We start from the raw sequence: 25,923 nt of genomic DNA on the forward strand, positions 1-25,923 counted from the left end.
GAGGTGACGTCAAAAGACTGTTGTATGTTGTTCTGATATCCTTAATTGATACTTCCTACTTTTAACTTATTTATCATGTTTTGTTTTTTCGATTCGCTGTATATTGAAACCTAAATATGTATTCAAATAAACATGTTATACGTTAATAATTCAATAAATACACAGGTAAAGTGATTTTTTGGATGAAACTAAGACACTCAAGTGTACATGTATGATTATAGGATTATCGGATTTATTTTTGGTTAAAATTAAGTCTTTCGCCATGATTTCCCCAAAGTAAGACGTAAACACTATAGAAATCCAGTTGGTACAGACATAATTAGTGATATGCTATCTATATACAAAAATCTGTTTTCGCCCGTGTACATGATCGATACGATAAACATGTAAGGTTATTTCTAGTTTGATTAATAGGCATATTTATCACGAGCGACAGCACTACGGCCACGAACACGTGCGCGCGACTTAGAAGCGGAAACTACGAGTGTTATCAGACGAACGCATACAATTTTGGATTTATGAAAATTACTTTGATACCGGACATTATCCATATGGTGTTCTGGTAATAGCGGGGAAAGTTCCCTCTTCTGGAAAAATATATGAGTGTTAAGGATTAACTAAATCTCAAAAAATCTTGGAAATCTGCATGTTAAATGTCATGACCTAACAGAACACAATAGATCTAAATAGATTCAGGAAAGAAAGCAATAGCGAAATGGACACTAATCATGTAGTGTTTTATGATAAAGTATCTTTAGTTAAATTTGTTGATGTCCGACTGTATACCAATATGTGTTGTCGCTTTCACTAGCCACTTTCTCCCAGTGTATATCATGATCAACACAACAGTGTTTTGCGGCGTTAAAACTTGTACAGGTAAATGAAAAAAGATAGGTTTATAAATATATTTGGACTGTTTTGTGAGAGTGGAATACTGACTTAACTGATATGATGCTTCCATTTGTGACAGAAAATGTGTGCTCCTACGTACGTCTGATTTCAAAATGTCATTCGTTCTTACTGCTGTTCCTATTGATTCTTGATTATTTTTCGTTGTTTAAGGAGGGTTTCTAATTTTTGTTTTTCCCGTATGTAGATGCTGCGGAGTAATGGTGTTGCTGTCGCGACATTGTACTGAAAGAATTGTGCCTACTATCCGGTTCCCGTACGAGGCGACTACACTTGGTGTCTTTCTCTTTTTTCTTGTCTGTTGGTTTTGACTAATTTTCTGGCATTTTCTGGTATTTTCATTTTAGTTGGTTTTCTTTGTATACAGACAAGGTTGCATATCCTTTTTGTCTTGTCGCCTCAGGGGAGCACACTAAACGTTACATGTGTAAAGTTCATATAAATACATAAGTTTTTCGGACAATAGAGATGCATTAAACAAGACGAAAATAGGCATTTGGCGTATGTAATCCAATATTGCAGAGGCAAACAAGAGGTTTTCTTTCAGAATATTTTATTGTCATGGTGGTATTGACAGTAACAGTATTGACAAGAGGTTTGTGTGGATGTTGTCTATGATATCAAGTGATAAAGCTTATACATGGTATGTTCCCTTCTGGAAAAGATTCACGAAAACCCTCTTCGTCTGAATGGAATATTAAGCCGTAATGTGTTATTTCAGGCGACGTCCAAAACGTTGACATGATACCGGGATTCTTTGCAGAATTACAGGAAATTTCAAGAAATGGTAAAATATAAGCATTGAACTTCAATCTGTACCGTGTTAGGTCCTATAACTCATAACAGGACTGTAGACAAAATGAATAACAAGGAGCTGGCCTTGGTAGTGTTACATAGCGACAATATCCAGCAAATGTACATAGACGTGGATGTACATGGAGAGATGTACAGTGAGGAAATGGTTCTGCATTAAAAAATTGTACCTGTCCGAAGGAAAAGTATCTCAAAATAATATGAAATTGCCATTGCTTAAGAGCGAGCACAATCTGATAAAAACCATGATATGTAAATAAGATGTTTTAGGTCCCTGGATAATATAATGTTTTGTGATTTTTGTATTTTGTCGAACTGGAGACGTCCATCAATATGTCAATATGTTTTATTTGATGCCGCAATGAAAACAAAACACGCTTAGAAATGTCCATAAAGAGTAGTGATAACAGCTCTTTTATGTGTGGACTGTGTTATCCGTCTTAGCACCACATTCTCCGTTCCATATGTTAGTATCTTGTTCATTGTCGTGACAATTTATGATTAATATGCCCTGAATTTTTAACCGGACATAGACCAACAGGAAGTCAATTGTGATTTTATCCCGATTGGTTAAAATCTACTTTCTCGGACAAGTTTTTGGAATCGCGAGTCAAATTGTTAATATATGTCTGATTTGTTTAGTCGATTTGGATTAACTAAGTTTTTATTTCAGTATGAAGGAATCCGTCGTAAAATATGATTTTTTAAACATTCAATTTGATATCTTGTTTGTTATATCTGTTTGACATGCCGGTTCATGCTAACGTAGACTTCATGATCAAACGCTATAACAAGCCCGGCCTGAATTAATGTTCATACACTTAGCAAAGGCAAAGTACACGAGTTAACACTGTTGTGAATCATGATTCTATAATAACGTTCACTTGTAAAATAATTAAATTCGAATATTACAGCCAATGTCAAGCCAAACAGATTACTAGAGAATTTGATAGAGAAGCTTGTACATGTAGATAACCGATGACTTATGGAAGAGATATCGTTTACAAAGAAGTCAACGGTCAGAGACAGTTATAGGGGCTAATGTTACAATCAGCATGTTCAAAGGTCTCTCTCGTTCACATTACTGCTCTGCCTCGCGTCCCTGTCTGGTTAAGTTATCGCAAAGTGACAGAACAAAGTAAAATATTCCCATATATCATTTCCATAACGACGAGCTATGTGTTGGAGACGCATGCTCATCGAACAATTAGTCCGAGTTTATCGGATGCTTCTTCAAAATCTCGTGCCCCGGAGAATTCGCGAACTGGACGAGATAGAGTCCAAAGTTATCTCAGCAAAGCAGACGTTAGCCACGAAAATGGCGCCAATTTTTTCCTACATTTATAATGCGTTTTGTGCGGGGCAACGTTCTGATAAACTTTAACACTTTCGATAAGTGATTAATTAATAAATTAGTTGTTGATGAATATTACGTTACTGTTATCGGATATAATAAATTTATAAATCTTTTCTTATGTATTAAATTACAATGTTCTAAGTTAACAAAATAGCGGATGTTGGTGATTTACGAAACTAAACAATTACACATACAGGATGTAGATGATGACATTTCAAAATTACTGATAAAGAAAATATACATGTCAGACGGTTTAACTAGACACGTAAGTAACTTAGAGAGAGTAGATAAAATATGTTTATGAGTTTAATTTCTGTTGTGGGATAACTATTTAACAAACCAAACCAATCTTTGAAAGAAAAAGTAAACTAGCGTTTAATCTCGTGTTTATGTAGCTGTTGCGCCAATATATCATTACATACTTAATTATCTACTTACACACTTGAACGTTTCTTTGCGTTACTTTAGTGAGCATTATGTAATCGGTGAAATTGATACCAATTAAGAAATGAAATTGCTAGACGTTTCGTTCACATGCAAGATACTTTCTCCGTTTCTGGGGGAGACATTATGTATTTAATTTATTGAAACACCTCCGTTACTGTACCAGATTGTTTTAAAATAAAATATAAAATCATCAGTCGAGATGTACATGTCATTTATCAATAAGCATCTTTTGTTAACAGTGTTTGACTAGTCAAAAAATTTCACGGCATATTTTTATCGTAAGATCTTTCAATTAAGAGAGATTAAAGACAAAATTTACAGGCGCCAACTGAAGTGTAATTAAAACACCTTCCTTATCATCTGTACAGCTTCGATTTCAGGGTATCTTTTGTAAACATGCAAATCTTTACAAAACTTCTGAAATGGTTATGTTTGCTATAATATTTTAGTGATATACCGAATACAGTAGGTCATAAACAAGGAGAGAAAGTTAAGGATTGTGTAAAGGAGATTTGGACATTTAAGAACTTTAAATGTTATAATGACTAACATAATAAAAAAAAAGTCCTCATTGTTTGTAGAGCATGCTAATTTTCCAAAGATTTTTTTCCATTAAAACAAGAAAAATATCGTATGTTAGTATCAATTTGTTTTTGTTTGTTTTATTTTATTCATATATTTGTTTTTTTTTAAATAAAGCATAGAGGATCCATTTTCAGGTTGATAATTTGTAAAAGAAATGTATATTTTTGTCTTGGCTTAGTGCAAATTAAATATTGGTTCAAACAAAACTGACATTTCTTTCCGTAAACAAATAGTCGTTCAGAGATGGCATTAGTATTAAGGTCAGCTAGATGTCGACAAGTTTCACTGTGCCAAATAACTGTAAATTCGGAAGGATATCTAAATATTTGTAGGACCTCTCCCCAACTCTGACGGACTGCCAAACACTAGGTCGGCCCTGTCAAACACTAGTCTGACTCTAATGTATAATATATCGCGTGGTTTACATAGCCATCATCTCCGTGTCACTAGGTCCGCGCTAACGACAAACCCTTCCTCTATGAAATACAGAAACGCACTACATTGTATAAGATGTTCTTCTGCCTCCGGTTGCCCAAAGGATACTTCGAGTTATTCAGCAAAGAAAAATTGACTCTCAAAAATATCAATCCGAACTGTCTTAACAAACCTACAGCTGTGAAATGATAATTAATGTTCTCCGTTCTGTTCAATTTACATTTGAAAATTATCACTAACCGCTGGTTTCCTGAGTTTTGAATACAGGCCTATTGATCAAGATTTCAGTATATTAATCGAACTACATACAATATTGGATTTTTTTTTCAATTCTCCATCTTTGTTCTTTGATATCGCATTTACATTACAAAACATGCACTTCAGATATTCCCAGTGAAATCCAACAAAACATAACTTATTGATGATATCTTTCATATATCTATGAATAAAATTTGTTATTAGTGGACTCCAATGTGCTGATATACCGTTTTTTTTAATGAGCTGTGTATCACAATGATTTGTTTCACGCAGTAACTGTTTGTACAGCTGCAGATTGTTTTAATGTACTGTTAGTACTGTGCATATACACATAATTTTATTTCTTTGCTATAACCATAATCATGGTTTTGAAAGCATGCCATTACCTCCTAAGATTATCCTATATGTCGCGGTCAGGACTTTGTGTGTAGAGAAGGTGTAGTTGAAGCAACAGAGATTGTTTAAACTTCCAAAAAACTAGCCTGTTTTTAAACTTCAATTATTTTGATTAATCAAAGGTCTATGTTGAAATCACTTGCTCATACACGAATTTTGCCCCTTTCCATTTAATTTTAAGTTTGAATTATAATTTCGGTTAAATAATAGAATTTCGATTTTGAGATATGTTTATGTACCGTGTTTAATGAATCACACTTAAAAATGTACAAAATCATCCTTTTTAGAGAATGTTTGAGAACAGTGCTAATTGAAAAGATATATCCGGGTAAAAGTGATAATTTAAACCTTACTATCAGACCATTATGACATAATTGGCTTTGTGGGGGCGGGGTTTAACATCCGGCTAGAACTGGTGGGAAAATAGCAATATAATTATTGTTGGTCAACTACCTAGTGTAGTGTGTATCTATATCCTCAGTATTATGAAAGCCGTGATGTAGAGAGGAAAATGACAAGAAAATATAAAATGACTTAGTTTTATGACTACTTGCTAAAACAAAATGTAAACATAATCTTTTATTACAAAGAAATTTGTAAATCATGAGGAAAGTCATAGGACTGAAATCCTTGCTAGCTAAGTACTCATTGTCAACTGGACGAGTCAGCTTGAGAAAGTGTGTTATAATCAACGGGGGTATTATATGAATTTGTCCATGATTAGTATGTTACATCGGTCAATACAACAGAATACCACTCCGTATGAGAAGACAATTCGGGAATATTTTAAATGTCAGTATTAGTTACTATGGTGACTGTTTGATGTCTGATGTTTATTTCTTGTATAAACAATCGATGATTAAACATTCTTTGTCTTGACAAAATATAACACACAGCAATTTGACTTCCTTGAGAAATAACCAAATCGAAAGTAAACCTCTCATCAAATACGAAATAAAGTTTAATCCTCATCAGGTAAAATGGGAGAACTCCTGGAAAATTCCAGGACTCGTACAAACGAGACCACACGACTTTAGATCTTGTTCGTTGACTTTTTATCTCGTTCATAAAACACAATGTATATTATTCATTTCAAAAAGTGGCACGAATAAGCTTGCTTGGAGATGAGATGATTTAGTACCAGGCTTTATCACAAAATATTGGACTTGCTTTGGCAGAAAGAGCTAGCACGGTTTTAGTTAGATAAGGACATTTTTCACTAAGATTAGTTATTGCGAATTTTCCGTTTCTAGATAGTAACTAGCCTACTTCCATTACCTATCTATCCTATATGTCACAGATGATTGTGTTTTAGTGCCTGTTCCCAATTTTAAGATTACCATGGTATATGTTGACAGCTGACGAAGAAAAATGCAGTTCGACTTTTAGTCAGATCTAAGTTGATGAAAACTATAGTTTGATGATCGTTGTAATGATCATACCGGGAAATATAATATTTTGGCGTACATGTGAAAGAAGAGTTTCACAGGTTTGTTATTCTAAATTCGTTTCTTATTTTGATAGTTTGTTTGTCATAACTAGGAAGGTCATACATTTCCATGGCGGGTGTTATCGATGAAACAACTTGCCATTCTCGAACACCTAGTCTTGTGCTGTCTTTCAATCGTTCACATTCATAGCAAAAATGGCACGGTTTAGATAAATCCACATTTATTTGATGTCATTGACTGAAAATCATACAACATCGAAAATACACAAATTCGCTGAATAATATGATAATTCACTAATAATTCATATTTCAAACATTTCTTTCGGCCTAGTTTGATGTTTCGAATTCACCCTCTAGATTTCAACACTTCAGGCCCCTAGCATCAATGACGAGCCCTTGGAGGACGGAACAGCTGTAGTCTACGTATATTTCATTCTATCACATAATCAACCTGTTATCAAGTGAATTCTCCAAAATAATATATTTGCGTATATATCACTATTTTGATATACGGTGAAGCAGTTTTCATCGACATGCCAATCAGAAATTGCTTGTGATGTGCACGATGACGTGTCATGTCACGAATTGAAAAGGCTGCATGTGCTTGTTTTTTCCTCCACATTTTCACTTTACAACCCTTCAAAGTTTAGCTTTCTATGTTATGTTTTGAAAACTATCTTTAAATTTGTTCTCATTTGCTATGAAATTTCAAGAAATTCGTTTCAAAACTTTTTAATTTTTGTTTGCCCACATAAAAATTCTAATACACACATAAAACCTCACATGATGTGTAAACTCTTCAAGATCATAGCACCGACATATATTTATTGGATATATTGGAAAGATTGCTAAGTTTGTATTTAAATGTTTTTTTCATTTGCTCTTACTTCCTTACAATCTTTACAAACATAAACTTAACACAAAGACATCAACATAATTCGTATATTGTTTATGGTTTTATATATTGTACTTATCGGTATGGTTATTTCATTTACATGAACCACAAAAAGTGTCTAACACAAATATTGTCTATCTTTGTTCTCAAATATATTTATGTTAAAAATATAAATCTAGATGAAGCCTTGTAATATAAACACAGATTTCAACAGTATATACAATTAAATTCTGTAAACAATTCCAGAAATTGGAGATAACCCTAAACAGGAATCGGAATTATCAAGACGGCATCGTTTTCTGTTGTTGTTATCGCCATCCAGATTTCCACATACAATGCCGACAGTAAAACAAACAGAGCGTTTGTGGTACTAGGGACGCTGGTGTTTACACGAGATTTGGAAATAACGGACTTTCTGTCGTGTAAATCAGGGTACGAAGATAGTCAGTCTGTGTGGAAAGACGATTCCAGAAAGCTCTTGACTTTGTTGTTGTTTGGTTATACCTAGCATTCCGGCGGATAAGTAAATGTTCTTATCTGTCCATGGAGAACTGCTACAGGGAAAGTTGTAGACGTACAAAGATGTTACTACGGATGCTACGTGCATCTACATAAGACTAAATTTACATTGTATAATTTATCAGAAATCTGAAACTTTAGGAACATATACATGGATAAAACATTATATTTTTATTATTTATTGCCAACATTAAACTAATCATGATACAGGATTTTATAATCTTTTAAGTTCGAATAAAATGCTTACCACATACATCCTATGTAGACTATCAGACATCAAAGTCAGTGAAATAAACTATAATGTTTATCAAATATATCTTGAACGTTTGTAATTGTTCCTTATTTCGTTTAAACGAATGCGTGTAAAAAAAGTATATTGTACTTAATTGATTGTCTCAAGTGAATAATGCATTCTCAGTTTGACGTGAGCGTGTGTTAATACAAACCAGAGTCAAGTGAAAGTCGTGTAAACATAAGGGAATCTTTTCTGAAACTTTAATATGCTAATAATGTTAAATTGTCTCTCCAGAGCCTTAGTTTGCGGTCATCATGTAAGTAATTAACACGACCTATTTGCATACTAAGGCGTTTCTCTGACATGTATTGCACTACTTCTAGCCAATAGTTACAACTTCGTCTGGTCACGTGATATCGGGTTCATACTTCAAACGCGTCCCTGACAAGGTGGTCGTTGATGGATGTGGAGGCCTCCCTAGCGCCGGCCCTTAGTGAATCTTACTATAAAATAAACCATGGATCACTTTTGATCGGCCACGTAAAGAAAGTGCCAGTCAGTCGGTACCTTGTATATGTGTTTGTAGGTGATACCCAGCGTCCCAAGACACCGACGTACAGCTCCACGAGCCCTCGTCATGAATTATTAGATTTCATGAATTTGTGGACCAGGGCACCATTTAATGGTCATCCAACGATGGCGTAGGTTTCACGGACATGACCACTGTCTTCACTTTTATCTAAAGTGACATCATGCCGCGTCGGAAGAAGGAACTTCAATCAAGTGATGATGATGACACAAAAATTCAAAAACCTCTTCAAAGGAATGCAGCAAATGCGCGTGAACGGTCACGCATGCGAATACTCAGTAAAGCGTTTGTGAAATTGAAAACTACCCTACCTTGGGTACCCGCTGACACGAAACTATCTAAGCTGGACACTCTCCGTCTCGCATCTAGTTACATCGCTCACCTTCAACAGGTACTGGACACAGAGGAGGAGGAAGGGGCAGAATTACCCTCATTCCATCCCCTTAACCTGGTGAGTTATAATGTACTAACTTACCACATGTCATATCCGCAATCAAATGCGTTAAAGTAAACTAACTTACCTCGTTCCATTATTTCATAAGCTCATACAGGGGAGTATAAATGTACTAAATTCCGTTCATATACTACAAATTTGTATAAATGCACTTACATTCAAGCACTCGATCAACTCAATAGGCGAGTTAATCTGAATTGTGTTGTCCATGTGGGTTAGAGTGTATTATCTCGCGTCAGTATGGCGAGTTAAAAATGACCATATTCCCTTATTTTAGCCGTTCAAGCTGAAAATATACAATATACCTATTCCGTAAAATTCAGTGAGTTATCACTTTCTTTCATGTTGTATGGACAATCTAAATAATCAGTTACCCTTCATCTGGTAAATTAAAACCAAGAAAGGATTGTTCTTTTTCTTTCGATTTTCTCTGCTTATTCTATGTATACATACCGAAATAACTCATTTAAATGTCATTGTATATTAAATTATAATCAATGTGATTATCTCTTTTAACAAATGTAATTATTCATTGTTTAGACTTCTGAACAGGATGTTTCGGTTATTATGTGTTGTTATTGAAGTAATTCTTGTATCACTTTGAAATCAATAGTGAAAAATACAGCCAATTAAAAACTATTGTTTTGTAATTTTAACAATTCCACATTTATTTCCGTCTCGATATTTTCCAGGATGACAATAAAAGGATATATCTCCAGTATAAAAATAGAATATATTCAAGCACAAAAGCATAATAAAATCGATTAAAAAAATGCGAGGAAATGAATTTGACATAAATTCTTGTTGTAAAGAGCAAATCTGGTTGTTTAGAACATAACGTTTACCCTTTTGTTATTCATAGAAAGTTTGTAATATAGAATATCAAGTCGTCCTGAAATAAATACAGGAGACAGAAACATAATATCATACGCACAAAATGGTAGAATTTTACTCGAGTTCCCAAGTTGAAGTTTATATCACAAGTACAGTTATCAGAACTACATATTATACATCTAGCGAAATCCAGTGCAAACCAGAAATGTATGATTTGTGAATATTTTATCGTCGAGATCAGAAGAGTATAAGCAATTGACTAAAATGCGTGCGATGAGTGTGAGATAACTCACGCGCATAACATTCCAGCTCGTGAGTGTTGTTTTAATTTGGAAGTTTAATGACAGCTGATCCGACAGAAGTGCGAGAAACCCGATCTCCTACCCTGCGATAGAATCTCACATTTCTCGGTCTGTCAACAGTCCAACTGGCTAAAACGAGAAACCGAAATCCGTGTTCCAATTTTATCGAACGCAAAAAATTATTGTTAATAAAAGACACGGTCTTGTGTATAACTACCTCAAGCATTAAAATAAACAAATATATATTATTAGATTCCGTTTAAAGTTATATATTGTTGTTCTGACTAAGTAAGAATATACTTTATGAAGTACCACGATACAGGGCAAAATTATACACGCTGTTGAATACAAAATGAATACACGTAGTTAAAAATGCACTGCTGTGTTAATATTTTTTAAGGTTATTCGATATCCGAATTAATGAATTTGATGAAATTATAGAACGTGTTCATTTTAAGGTGAAAGTATTTCCTGACTCACTGTCTTAATTTCAACACGGTACATCCCAAATTGAGTCCCAGAAGGACGTGACGTTGATATCGAACGACAACTTTATAAAAAAAATGTATTTGAAGTTCAAAGGTGCAATTTACAACCTACATGTATTGTGTATAATCTTTGTAACACTTGATAACTTAATAATCCTAAATTAAACATCTGTAACTCAAAGTTTCTACATTAATTGTATTATACTAGATTTACATATAATGCTGGACTATTACAGACATATCTGTGATATTTTATGGTTTATTTACTGACGTGTGTTGGGAGATAGTAATGGTAATATAAGTAGGATATCGCCCGTGTATTGTTACACTCATTAGCGTACCGGAATTGTTTTAAGTTTTTATCTGTAATAACGTAACAGGCAAGGCAGGGTGCCGATGTGGTGTACGAGATATGACGGTGGTAAATGCGGCCATGTTCGGGTCAGCTAAGGTGAGACCAGGTTATAAATAGCATCGGGGTCCTGTCCTCAGCATTGTCTCACTCTCTATATCTCTGTAGGACACATTAATATCATGAACCAACAACATGTCAGTCAATTTCATTTGTTATTTTGATTGGACCCAGTTATCTTCATACACTACAGATATAATACTATTGTTGACAAATCACTTGCTCGTTGTTTCAGTAACATTGTAATTGCGATATATCTGATATAAATGTGATTTATTTAGTTTTAACTTGACAGTTTAACCGTGATCATCTCTCTGTATGTGAGAAAAATCATTAATCCAGATGGATAAAAAATTACCTTCATGTTTTATACATCATAAATATCAGACTAAAAAAGTGAGATCGACTGAATGTTAAAATACTGTGTTAATTTATCACTCAATTTACATTTGAATTAACTTTTTAATGTTACGTGGATTTCTTCATAGCTTAGCTTGGCATTGTTTTAATTTTACGTCTTGTTAGGTATGTAAAGAGTGTTGATATGTTTACATAATTTTGCTGAGACAAATACTATAGTATATCATAAGACTGACCATGTTTACATTATTCTTCATATTCAAGTATTCCTGTGATTGGTGTAGAAGAGAATTAATGTTTGAAATATTTTGAACTTACTTACCACATTCTGAGAATCATTGTCAACTGTAAGATAGAATAATTAAAGTATCATTAATAGTAGAAATCATCCCTGCCCCTACAGCCCAGGAGGCGAGGGAAGCTTAAAATGTACACAGCATCCCTATTTAATTATTCTCATAACTCTTTTTACCTATATTGAATATATAATTTTCTCCTGTCACAAAAGAAACGTGGGCTCCTAAGTCATGGAAGTCATAACTTTGGTATAGCTCCTTACAATCATTCCATCTACCCTAGATGTAAAAAAAGAGATCTTTAAAAACAATTCCAACCAATATGACTCATTTCACTCCCACCTCTCGGATCTTCGGGGATGGTTGGGGACCATACAGTTCACAAATATGGTTAATTTTGTGCAATGGAAAAATTATGCAAAAATTTCACCAAAATTGGTTCAAAGATTAAAGGCTACGTTGTAATATAAAATGTTCGTTGTGTATAAACTTTTTTTAAAATTATGTACTTTATTTCAATCTGAAATGTGCACACAAACGCATATACATAGTATCTGGATATATATGTACAAATGTCATTTAACACGCTGTCTCCATTGACCTTAAAATCAGAAAGCTTTCTGACAAATTGCTGTAGGTAGTTAATATTCTGGAATTGATGAAATAATAGTCAGTGTAAAGAAGATATTGATCACTAGATATTTCATGTATTTTTCGAAACTTGATTTAAATTCCATTCATTCATATGTAAATGCAAGCAATGATCACGTGGTACTGAGCACTTCCCCGCCTCTGATTATTTTCTAACATTATTTTTACCATTTGTGAAGGTCACTATAGGATGCAGTGTATCCAATATAATCGCTTCGTTGTTAACATCATTAATCTGTATCAAAAAGTTTGTACGAACGACACACAAGTGAGTAGCACCCTTAAATTACAAATTCAGTATCAGAACTGCGTCATACAGCTGTTTTGACCCTCAATGCCTCGTTATTGATGCGAAGTGCTTTGATACGACCGAGGATAACCGATATAGATCGATTAATGTCTAGATGGAGAGATGTACTAAACCCATTTTTCAATAAATGTTGTAAAATGCATATACATAAATATGATAATTTTAAAGATTTTCAAGTATATAAGCTATTCACTTTTTTTTATTGTACAGTTATATCAGAGCTACATCACCTGCCGGAACCCGCGTACTCGCTAACGCAAGTGGTGTAGAACACGTGACCTGCAAATTGTGCCGCATGTTTATATTTGATCCCAATATTTATCTTCACATAGAATGCGCTATTTCCTGATATCTATGCCAATTTGTCGGTGTCCTTCCCGGACGTGAACTTTGACCTAGACTGCCTTACTGACCAACGCGTAATAAAAACGTCAAGCTTTTGTAGAACGACTGCAGAGTTGATTAACAAAACGTCAGGTTCTGCGATGTTAAAATAGCAAATGGGGTTATTTTGTATATGTAAATGCTTAAATTATGTATTGGAAGGTTATTGTAATAGGACATCTGTTTTGTTTAAGATAATATAATGGACTCAACTCCACAGTATTCGTATTCCCATATTGTATGATGTCAGAAACAGGACATATTGCTAATTTTTGTGGTATAAACCATTAGGGATGTAATCATTTGAAATAAAACTTAAAATTAATAATATTACCTTTTCCCATCCAAATGCTTATATTTCTGAACGCAGACAAAATTCTTTAGCTATATAGTGTCACCTCGACACCTCCTCTCGGTCTTTTGTATACATATTTAATGCATTGAAATAGTAAGACAGATATCAATATCTAGAAATGTGCTAGGTTGAAAATATTTATCAAAAAATAAGAAGAAAATACCAACATGTCAACATGTCAATAAAGCTAGGGCAAAGGTACACGGATAATTAGACCAAGTGTCCCAGAAGACTAACCGTCTTCTGTTTCATTGACGACACCCGCCATGTAAACTTTGATTAATTCACACAAGTAATGTCGCGTTTTCTAACAAGGTATACAACAACGGAACCAACAGGCAGAGTAACGAGTATCAAACATGTCCAGCTTCGTATCACACAAAGAAATAGAATGTTTCTAATTTAGATCAATATAACGCCCGTAAAACTTCCAAAACTTTTCATCAACCTGCCTAAAGTTTAGCCTGTGGTGAAAAGGAATATTTGCCCATTCCTTTTTGATAGGATTGTTCTTAATCTCGTTATAAAATTATGGAAATTAAAGAAGGAAAAAATTCGAAAATATTAGAGCAGCCCTACACGATATCATGACGAAGCGTTATTTAAATTATCTGTTATCATCCTGTTAAATAACACGTTTATTAATCATTTCTGGATTTCATGGAGACATGGAGAATTTAGGCCCTAAATAATGAATATATTCACCTGCCAAATTTTATATTCAGAAATAACACCACATATATTATGAAGGTTATAAATAGATTCGGTTCGCTATGAATAGGCATTTTATACATATTCATGCAGAACAATCGTTTCATAAATATTAAAATGAGATTCATTGACAAGATTCACAACAACAGCATTATTCACGCTCGAAATGAACCGTTATAATGAAGAGAACTAATAGAAAATGGAACAGAGTGGACTAGTGATATGTGAGAAAGACGGAACAGTGAACATTATTACATATTTGACGCCATGTAAATCTTGGTCAGTCCAAGCCTTTCGTTAAGTTAAAACATTAACATTTCTGATTCAGCGTGTAAGTGTTTAAGATAAACAAAACATGTCTATGACCAGTTTAAGAGTGTGAATGTGTACTAGCCTGTAAGTGTTTAAGATATATAAAACATGTCTCTGACCAGTTTAAGAGTGTGAATCTGAACTAGCCTGTAAGTGTTTAAGATATATAAAACATGTCTCTGACCAGTTTAAGAGTGTGAATGTGTACTAGCCTGTAAGTGTTTAAGATATATAAAACATGTCTATGACCAGTTTAAGAGTGTGAATGTGTACTAGCCTGTAAGTGTTTAAGATATATGAAACATGTCTCTGACCAGTTTAAGAGTGTGAATCTGAACTAGCCTGTAAGTGTTTAAAATTCAGATTACAGAAATAACTAGGAAAGCGCGAGACTTTGTAGAATGTCACGGATCTAATATCTTATTTAAGAATTGTTTTTCCTTGCTCTTTTACCCGACTTCCTACGATGAATATATTATTTTGATTTTTGAGAGGTAGTTAGAGGATATTAAATGCTTTCCTGTTTAATATGATTCATATTTCACTCGTATGACAAAATATCTATATTTTTCATACGAGGGAAATACATGTTATATTTAATGGGCAACCATTATATTGTCTTAAACATATCATATTAAAAGTGAAACATTAAATTTCCTTAAACCTATTATATTAAACGTGGAACTATTAGATTGTCTTAAACATATCATATTAAACGTGAAACCATTAAATCGTCTGAAACATGTCATATTAAACGCGAAAACTATTTAATTGTCTGCGTATATCATATCAAACGTGAAATCACTAAATTGCCTCAAATATCTAATACTTAACGGGAAACCATTAAATTGCTTTAAATATGGTATATTAAACGGGAAACCATTATATTGTCTTAAATATATCATGGAATTGGAAATTATTCAATTGTCTTTCCATTGATTTTTCATGACAAAATTAAATATTTAAATGACGATCCAATCATAAAATAAAGAGGTGTTAAAAAGGTTCGATAAATAAGTTAACATGTTCTTTGACGTCAGATAGTTTGACGCTACGCTTGACAACAAACCGACGCCATTATGTTATATTGTATCATTATAGGCCGTGATCTGTTAAGAACATCTTGCACAACTGCTTTTAGGAACCACATTAGAAATAACATAAATGTACACGGCTATTATTGAAAGGGAAGCTAACGAACGATTTCTTATATCGTCACTGCATTCATATTATCACTGCAGCAATGCTATGCTTTCATCAAATCGATAAATTCTTTTATTTCATCGACAAAGATATAATAAATAGGTTTATTAAAAACAAAATTAATATACAAATTAAACCATTTCATTTTCTTTTTTTTATTTACTTCGTAGTCTTTTACATGTAGTTCAACATCTTTTGCCACTGGTGTGTAATGCATTTTCCTGAAATGAAAAAAATAAGTCTTAACTGTGAATGAATTGTATTTTTATCAACAGTAAATTTAAATGATATGTTAAATGTTTACCTTTCACCTCTATCAATCCATAATCAATGTTAAAAGATATAAAGCATCAATTGCTGTGACAACCAAATGTGCCAATAAAAACATATCCACATTTCTTTTTTTTAATCTTAGGAAGACAAGTTTCTATTTTCCTTTTCGTCTTTTCATAAAATATTTTCTCTAATTAAATTTTGCTTCAGATAAAATGTTAACTTAGAAAGGTTGTAGAAAAATACTGACAATTAAATAATGAACACTTTTTCATTTCAATGTACATTTAAATTGAAGTGCAGTATACCAAAATAATTAATTGATACTCCATTATACATCAACTTCATCTGTGTAGGACTCGTTAGTGATGCTATATTTCGCCTTTCCTCTATCATTATATGGGCATCAACGTTTTCTCTTTCCATTCTTTTCCTTACTAAACATGCTACGATATTGATGGTTAAATGTCCGTAAGGCACAGATTGTATACAGATTCAAGCATAGCAGAACACTAGTTGAACATAATATCTGTCAATGATCAGGTATTTTCTAATACATAGATCATCAAAGAAAGGAAAGATACTGATAACACATGTTTACTGATGTATAAAAGTAGAAAGTGTTTATAAATTGAGGTATAATGTATATTGTTTAATTTTTACTGCGTAGGTGAACCAGTGTTAAAAAGAACAGAAACTAAATCCCTTCCTTGCCACTTTTAACTAAATTATGGAAATGAAATAAATCAAACAAAGAGAGAAAACATCAATCATAATTTGATAGTCACCTGAACATGTCCGGGTATATAATACTTAATACCTAATCTGTATAATTAGTGCGCGATAATTACAATGAATTGACAAGTTGACATCTTTACTTACAATCTTTCTATCGATTTCCGGGAGTTCGTATGCCACTGCCATGTTAATTAAGTGACGCAATAAACTCGTCCTAACCTTCCGTGATAGCCTATCGAAACACCACAAAATATGATGTGTGCAGTAATTTAAAAGGCAGAAACACCATCAGCGATATACATGTATTTTATACTAAAAGTATATAATCTAATTATGATAGAAAAGGTTGTAAATAGTGTTATATTGATTTATATTTAGTTACTAAATACATTGTTACATTTATAATACGTCAGGAGTCAATTAACAAATACCACTGTTTATAAAGTATCAGTCTGTAAAATGTAACGGTTCATTGATTTTTGAAAAGGCCTTCCAGTCAACCAGCAAAAACAAGGCACTTACTTGCTAGATATGAAGATCACCTGTTCTTGTCCTACTTCGATACAATAATTCATTGGAGCATCATTAAAAACGCCTTGATTGATTTGTTACTCCAAATAAGTATATAAAAAAAAGAACACGGCACTTCTCAATTTAAAGAATGACTTATTCGAGTTAGGTAGAAATATTAAACTACAAACACTTATATTGTTATCAATAATATTCATAATTTTGCTGTTCACTTTATAAATATAAACACATATTTCAAATCCTGTATTAGTTAAATAATGGCAATACTATTACATAAACACCGGAACAACAATCATGCTTCTAAACACACGACAGTAAGTGTTGAGAAGAACACACATATGTTATCGACAAAAACGTGAAATAAAACGACACATACCGAGTGCACAAGCGAAAACAAAATATTTTAAAAAATTATTATAGATATTTTAACGATCGACCTAATTATCTTATTGAAAAATATTCCTAATGTGGTATGAAGTTTGAGACGCGTTGTTTGATGCTTTTCGGTGTCCTGGTGGTTCCGTGTTTGATGCTTTTCGGTGTCCTGGTGGTTCCGTGTTTGATGCTCTTCGGCAACGTGAAATCACTTATTTGGATTGACTAAGTTTTTCATGGCAGATGTCGTCGTTGAAACGAAGATTCTTACCCTTCGTGGAACACCTTGTCTTATTTTAATTGCACATTTTAGGGATTTTTTGTTCATGTTTTTACCGTACTTTATGGATTCGAATTAAAATTGTGATTTTGTTGACAAGTCGGTATTTTATTTGTTAATGGTAATGCAGGCTACATAAACTTTAGAGTCAATGAAATAAAATATATATATATACTAATGATATACTGATGATAACAATGATAATAATAATAGATCATTTCAATTGTATAAATTAGAATTATTATTTAACAGAACATTTATTCTTACTTCTTTCATTACTATATAAAGTTGATATAACAATTGCAACTTTTGTGGAAAATTGAGATTTTCTGGTGTTTTTTCGTTTTCTTTTTTAATTATATGAAAATTTAGTCACACGTTCCATTTTTCCTACATTATATACAATAATACAAAATCATTACAGTGTTTGTATTAAATTTTCAAACGCTCGTTCAAAAGGTTAGATAAGTAAACTTTCTCACATACATGTTGTATGTGCGTGAGTAAAATTTCCACCGTATTGAAGCAAATGTCACTGTTTGCACTGAGTGAAATACGAAACGTGAATAGTTTTCTTCGAGGATATTTTCAAACATGAACGATAGTATTTTAAAACAAGTGCTATTGATCAGTTAATGGATGTCGATATATGTTGGGTTAATAGAATGTTTTACATTATTTACAGTATATATTTTAGGTAAATGTTATAATGCATGCATTCCTCAGGAATTGTTACAATTTGTAAACTATTTGATACATCAACCAACTGTGTTACGTTTTGTATAAAAAATTGCACGTCGAACGTAGACGTTTATATGTTAAGATGATAATAAAGTGATAATGATTTTTTTCTACAATTCATCTAGTGGTTACAAAATGAATAAATGTATGAGCAAAAAACAAGCCTTTATATATAGTGATATAGATCATGTGTGATCATTTCACCCACAATTTTATAAATTGCATATTGGCTAGTCTGCTATATTGTAAGAAACAACAAACCTTTTAATATAAAAAGGAATTTAAAACCAACAAAAATATAAAGGAATCCTAACATGTAATATGTCACAAACCTATGTATAATAAAAACACCAGCCAGTTTTCAGAATTTCAGAATTAACAAGATAAGTTCAAAGTATGAATAATTAAGTATTTAACTGTCATTATCTGTTTATTTAGATGTATTCTTTCCCCGATCTATAATTGTGATATATATAGATATATATATACTTCACCGTGTTTATTTTTACAAAAACGCAAAAACAGTTTTGTGGTTCTTTACATAGGATACTGAGCTAAATTTATACAATGATGCATTAAAATTAATCGGAATTTCAAAAAGAAATGAATTCTATATGAAAATTAAAAATAATCAATTAAATGTCAGCATAAAAATTGTAAAGTCAATGGATTGTTTTATCAAAATATCATGAATTGAAAGCAACTATTTTTTTTTCTTGTCTTCAATATACACGGCATCAGGTACAGTGATCAATCTTATGTTTCAATTTACAGTACAAACATATGCATTAAAAGCGTTCTAATTTACATATACAACTTGTGTGATGATATTTTACCTGCTACATCAAATCAAACGCATTAATTAGAATTATTTCAATATTCAAAACAGGTAATTGTCATACATATGCCTGCATTCATTCGCCATAAAACATGATCGATATTGGTAAAAGTACCTGCTACCTCTCGTAAGTGCTAGAAAAGAGTTATATCATAAAACTTAAATCAAGAAAATTAATAACGAAGCGAACGCTCCCCTGACAAGATCATTAAACAAAATGTGGTTGAGGTCGGCGCTACCTACCTCACCGAAACAATCGTTGAGTTTAATAGCTGTTGAGAGGAAAAAATCTTGTGTTTGCCGTAAATCACCTTAGGCTGTGGTGGTGACAAGACTGACAGCATAACACTTATAATCTGTCCCAGAGTTATACACCTCACACCTCGCACGCCACCCCCCGCGTAGATTAAACAATCATTTGCATGCTAACGATAACTTTCCACAGAAATTTTACTAAATTTGAATAAGTCATTTTTTTAAATTGTCAAAAGACTTACGAAAATAAACAACATATGAAGTAGGAGACTGACAAATGGCGCCTTCCTTAGGTGAGTTATGTACGCGTTGGCGAGGATGTGTGGTCCTCATTGTCACAAGTGTCTCAACCCATACATGGTGTCTCCCTTATGTTATTTTCATGTCTCTCCGTAGATAAACATGTATTCAAAATATTTTCAATAATATAAAATTATCATTTTTATGGTTAAAATGTAAAAAATATAGTTAGCCTATATCAGTTCCGAATGTGAAAAAATATTAGCGTTAATTTCACAAGACCACTGTTTTGTATGTAAATAAGGTGTTAGAATCATGAATAAACATCAGTTCATCACTTTCCTCATTAGTGTAGCTGTGAGATTTTTTTGCAAATGACACGATATATGAATATTTTAATAATTAAACTAAACAGAACATTCCATCGATCAATATAGAAAATAGCTAATGTTAACCTTTTACATTTTAAACTCATACCTATTAATCAAATTATGAAACTTTTTCATGTTTGTAAATAATCGGAATTTATATGTTAGTTGAATGCTGGCTGTGCAGAAAACGCCATTGTTCAAACAAACAGTAATTCGAGTGGGAGACGGAAGCAAAATTCTAATATAGAAACGACCAATGTATTTTCTTTTTTCATTCTTCACATGTTTTGAAGGAAAACACAAATTTATATTACTTTATTTACACGTTTGTTGTAATGAGGTCAACAGGCATTACGCGTTCTTAATATAAATCTTTATTCCTTTACGTTAGCGTGGCATGTTTTATGCATTTCCTTTGCCCTACATGTATAAACATTTTTAATTTGACAAGGACAAGACCTGTTTTAATCTCGTTGTTGTTTTTTTGTTATTATTTCTGGTTTTATGATCTCGTATTTCTTTAGTTTGTTGTTTTCATGTAGTTTATGTTTTGTCTTTTGTTGATGAAGTCTTTACTTGAAAATTTCTTTGTTGATAAAATGTTTCTCTGGTAGATTTCAATTCCTACTTGTTTGTGAGACTATGACCTATATTTCTTACACCATGAGTGGATGCACTTTTTGTCAGTGCAGTCCACTGAGTTATCAATATTAAATTAATATAACAATGTATATGTTTTTAATTGTTTGTAGTAATTATTTTGCTCTTAATATACAAAGAAAGATTTTGATAAGATGGTCTATAAATATAAACTATGAAATTTAAAAAACATCGCAAGCAATGGCAGAGAGTAAAGTTTGATAAGATAATTTACCTAATAGTAAGTAAATCTATCTGATGCCAGATCCAATGAATCGGTCTGTACACGTCAGTTTATTCTGTTGTTTCATTCACATGAGTTGTACAATTGGAAGTTGAATTCAAATATATATATATACACACATGTATATATATTTTTATGTTCTACACTCATAACAAGAAAACGCAGACAACAAGATTGAATGAAAATGGCCACCAAAATGGTGACATTAAATTTATTATATATATCATAGAGTCAAAGCTATGACTCAAAAACACAAATGACAATAATACTAAACAAAAATTTCCAAGATACTGTAATTGCATCCTATCAACCATAGAAGCAAATACTACTTAAAAAATAATGAGAAATAAGGAGGTTGTGGGTGGGTTTTAAACTCTTGAGATCCAGGGCTTCTGATGTGAATCAATTTAAAGATGGCTGCTGAATGAGAAAGAGGACGCGGGCCCAAACGTTAGCTGGCCAATCAGTGACCAGCCCCTTATGTAACACACATGAGCTCAGAAGCAGCCCATAATTAGCCAGCATTGAGGCAAGCCCGGATCTTACATACACATATATACATTGTATATATATACACACCCATAGAAAAAAGAAGCCCAGGATTAAAACAAATAAAAGCTTGTTATGATATTACGAACATAAATTAAGCTAATTACTTAGCTGCTTTATATATAAATTGCTCCCTAAATATCCTATATAAAACGCCAATCAAAATAGAAAATTATTGCAAAAAAATCGTAAATTGCAGCAATGATGTCAAAGAGAAAAATGAAAACGAGTAAATAAAAGAAAAGACAAGAAATGGAAATAATGATTGCATAAGGTAAATAACGTGATAAAAAATAAACTTTCAGTGCAAGGTTGAACCAATGTTATGTAAATGTATTAGTGACTGGGTGAAGGATGATCTGACGTTTGTGGTAGTAGGGATGTGTTTAGATGGATGACGTTAGTTACTCAGCACTATATTTACAGGTCGTATGTCAAATCTTCCAGGTGAATAAGTCACCCTACAACACCATATAACCTTTTACAGTACGTTTTTAAATAGGGCATACCACAGCAACAGTGTCTTGGTATGTTTTTATCCATTAGTTTTATACTGAATGATACAACAAAAGAAGGACGAAACAACTGTGTGATGCAGTTTAATTAATTGCTTGGCTCTCCTGAATTTAATTCTGAATTAAAATGTGCTATTCGCTAGTTTGTCTATACATATTTTACTTTCTTCTAAAATTCTAAAATATATGAGGAATCACTTGTGTGTCTTTTGTGCAATCTTGAGTATCTAAATCAATGCAAAAAAAGTTATCAACAAATTATTAACAAGGATGATGTTGTCGAAAAGCATTATTAAACATTTATCAATTTAGGAGAAATTGACACTGAACATGTTACAGATGAAATGTTATTGATTGCAAATAGACTTGTTGTTAAAGATGTCTTACTATGTAGCTTAGTTGACATCACTTTCATTGATTAAATAACTAATTTATTCAGAATGATTGAGTAATCCTTGTGTTTTTGTTTGGAAACTTACAGGAAGTTTAAGATAATATTCTTTTATTGTCCATTGAGTATTTGTAAGATTAGTTTTGGAGTGATTTAAGTTTATTCGTCATCATTCAATGTTTGATGAGATATATAGCACAATTGTGTGTGACCTAAACCACTAAAATATTAGTTATTTCATGCGGAATTCTATTAAAACAATCATGATTACTTCAACATAAATTATGGATATTCCAGCTGTTTGAAATTCCCGAAATGTACTATATTTTGAAAAAAGACAATTAAGGGTTGCTGTGGCAAATACACATAAAACCTACATAACACAGATAAATTAGCAAAATTGTTAATGATAATATTTTCTGAAATCAGCATTTTTCACTAACAGTACTAGAAATAACTCTTTGGATATATATATAGATTAGCTAAAGTGACGTTATTTTTCATGAAGGAAATGTATATTTGTCGTCCTAATTTGTATGGTGCCAGTGTGGGTTTACACAAGGTAGTGAGGGAGGTTGTCCTACACTCGACATCACAGCCCGAGGGCCGTAAATCACTCACTCTCAACAGTCTCTTCATAAATCAAATTGACACACCATATCATCATTCATAAGACATTTACTACTGTGAAATGAAGGATATTTGATTGTTGTAGCGTAAATTATACGGTAACAAGTACCATTGTCACTTTGTGAGGTAGTTCTTGGTGGCATGACCAACCAGGTTGTGGTGAGGACCACAGACACCGCTGTAATATATGCTAGAGTTCACCACAGGCATCTCCCTCGGTAATTAGATAGGGAGGTGTTGACTGTTATAAAGTGTTTTTTCTTTCTATATAACCTTTTTGTATGGGCCGGGTCCGTGACGTCACAGCCCGGAGCCGGCACGCGCTGATGAGGGTCCAATGTGGACAGTTATAACTGTACAGGTAAATTACGACCTTCGGCTGAAGTAAATTTTCTCCGGTATTATTTGTGGCCTGTTCGTGTGAAATGACACAATTTTCATAATTGTGATTTATTGCAGAACGAAAAAGAACCCATAAATTAGTATTTTAAGTGGACGATTTTATTTTGATCTTGATACTTTGTCAAGAAAGGACGACAATTTATCATTCAAGGTCGATGAGCCTAATTACATATGAACAAACCAGAAGTTAGGACTTCACACAACGACACATCATCGTTATGTATCAACGCCTTTCAGTACTTAATTATGATTTATATTCAATATCCTGCACGGACAATACCGCTTCGACTTTTATCTCTTTATTGAAAACCTGTCTCAGCATTACTTTTGACAATTATGGCTCTTGTTAGGTCGGAGGTGATGAAAAGAATAGCCAACTTACTTATGCAGTTATAAATTTGATTAAATAATACTTCTTCATTAGTATTTTATGTGCGAAACAGGACCCAAAGTAATTAGTAACAGAATATACAGCAAAGGTCAATTTTAATTAAAATCAAAAACAAAAATTAAAAAAGGAAATTGTTTGACATAAACACAATCAATTGATCGTATGTTTCGTTAAAGATTCATAAGAAATTATGTGAATTTTACCCAACAACACGCGAAGATACATACTGTACAGATTAATAATGCCATCTTCGATGTCGAAGTGGGCGACGTCTTATCTATTCAATAGTAATATTACATCTGCGTCAATGATGGCCGTTTACAAAACTAAGACTCTCGAAATGACTTGTACATGTTGAAACTCAAATACTGTGAAACTAAAAAACAATTTCTTTAATATCAGTTTTAAGGTCAGGAAAACGAGACATCGTTTCATCTCTCCGAATTTGCGAATTTACAATAAAATTGTTAATCATGTATTCCGCTTACTTCCAGACCTGGCCATTCAGTTTTACCGGAGGAAAGACGAGTCCAAGTTCAGATGGCAAGTCTCCTGATCACATGAAATCCCACATGGACCACGATGATATGTCCAACTGCAGTGACATGTTGATATGACGTCACTTCCGGCAGAGGAAGGAAGGAGACACATGACAATGAACGATATAAAAAGGTGTGAATTAAGACCTGAAATCCATGTCGGCCGACTACAGTTATATACAAACAAGACAATTCAATGTTAACACTGTTTAAGGCTGTGGAAACTGTTATTTATTACTACTCATTGAAAATGAATATAATCTAGAATTAATACATTATAAACCAGGTTATGTTGTCTGTCGTATGCACCTTGTTTTGGAAAACAGAAAACAAACCACAAACAAAACAATGAAACAAAACCGAAAACCAAAAAAGTTATTAAAATCACATCAGTACATCTTAATGATATTTATGAAATATTTAACAACGTACCCGCTCTTGTTTTAGGAAATACTGACACAAATTATGAAACATTAGATAATTACAAAGAAGAGATACAGGATTCCAAATGAACAGCTAAGCATATATAACTTATATATATACAAACTAAGGGTGGGGGCATGTATACTATTTGCTATTCGTACTGTATTCTGGTTGTTATTTGTGATGAGTCGAAGTCCCTTCCCGATTTCACGACAGCCCCTATGTTCTGTTATTTACGTTATTTCCATCAACAATATAGCTACAGAACATAGTTAATTTACAAATAGTTTGAATTACAACAGATTTTTCTCTCACGAAACAGGTATTGGTGTTCTAATTCATTTTTTTACCTCAATATTTTTCACGGTTTTTTTACACCGTTCGCATAGGTAGCTCTATATAGAAAACAAAAAATAATATTGTACTGCAATTTATTCACAGACTTAACAGTTGTACGACATTACAACTTGCAATAGGAACAGAAAAGCTAATGGCGAAAAATATAGAAACGCCATACTAAGGATTGTTTGCTTAGCAGAGACTACAAATACTACTATTGCCAACTATTGTAAACAGTTAGTCTAAGTATATTTACACA

At 32.8% G+C, this 25,923-nt stretch overlaps 1 protein-coding gene across 1 annotated transcript; it reads left to right on the plus strand.

The window, feature by feature from the left end:
• Positions 1–8,823: 8,823 nt before the first annotated feature.
• LOC132557381 (transcription factor 21-like) lies at positions 8,824–25,183 on the plus strand. The gene is made up of 2 exons (XM_060221885.1): positions 8,824–9,339; positions 24,858–25,183. The coding sequence occupies exons 1-2, from the start codon at positions 9,052–9,054 to the stop codon at positions 24,978–24,980; spliced, it is 411 nt and encodes a 136-aa protein (XP_060077868.1). The 5' UTR covers positions 8,824–9,051; the 3' UTR covers positions 24,981–25,183.
• Positions 25,184–25,923: the final 740 nt, after the last annotated feature.

Source organism: Ylistrum balloti, unplaced genomic scaffold, assembly GCF_031769215.1.
Source record: "Ylistrum balloti isolate Yb309-2 unplaced genomic scaffold, AGI_CSIRO_Ybal_v1 Utg370666, whole genome shotgun sequence".
Classification (NCBI taxonomy): Eukaryota; Metazoa; Mollusca; class Bivalvia; order Pectinida; family Pectinidae; genus Ylistrum; species Ylistrum balloti.

Coding starts and splice junctions, on each gene's coding strand:
- LOC132557381 (XM_060221885.1), top strand. CDS start 9,052: ATGCCGCGTCGGAAGAAGGAACTTCAATCAAGTGATGATGATGACACA. Junction 9,340..24,857: donor CATTCCATCCCCTTAACCTG/GTGAGTTATAAT, acceptor GCTTACTTCCAG/ACCTGGCCATTCAGTTTTAC.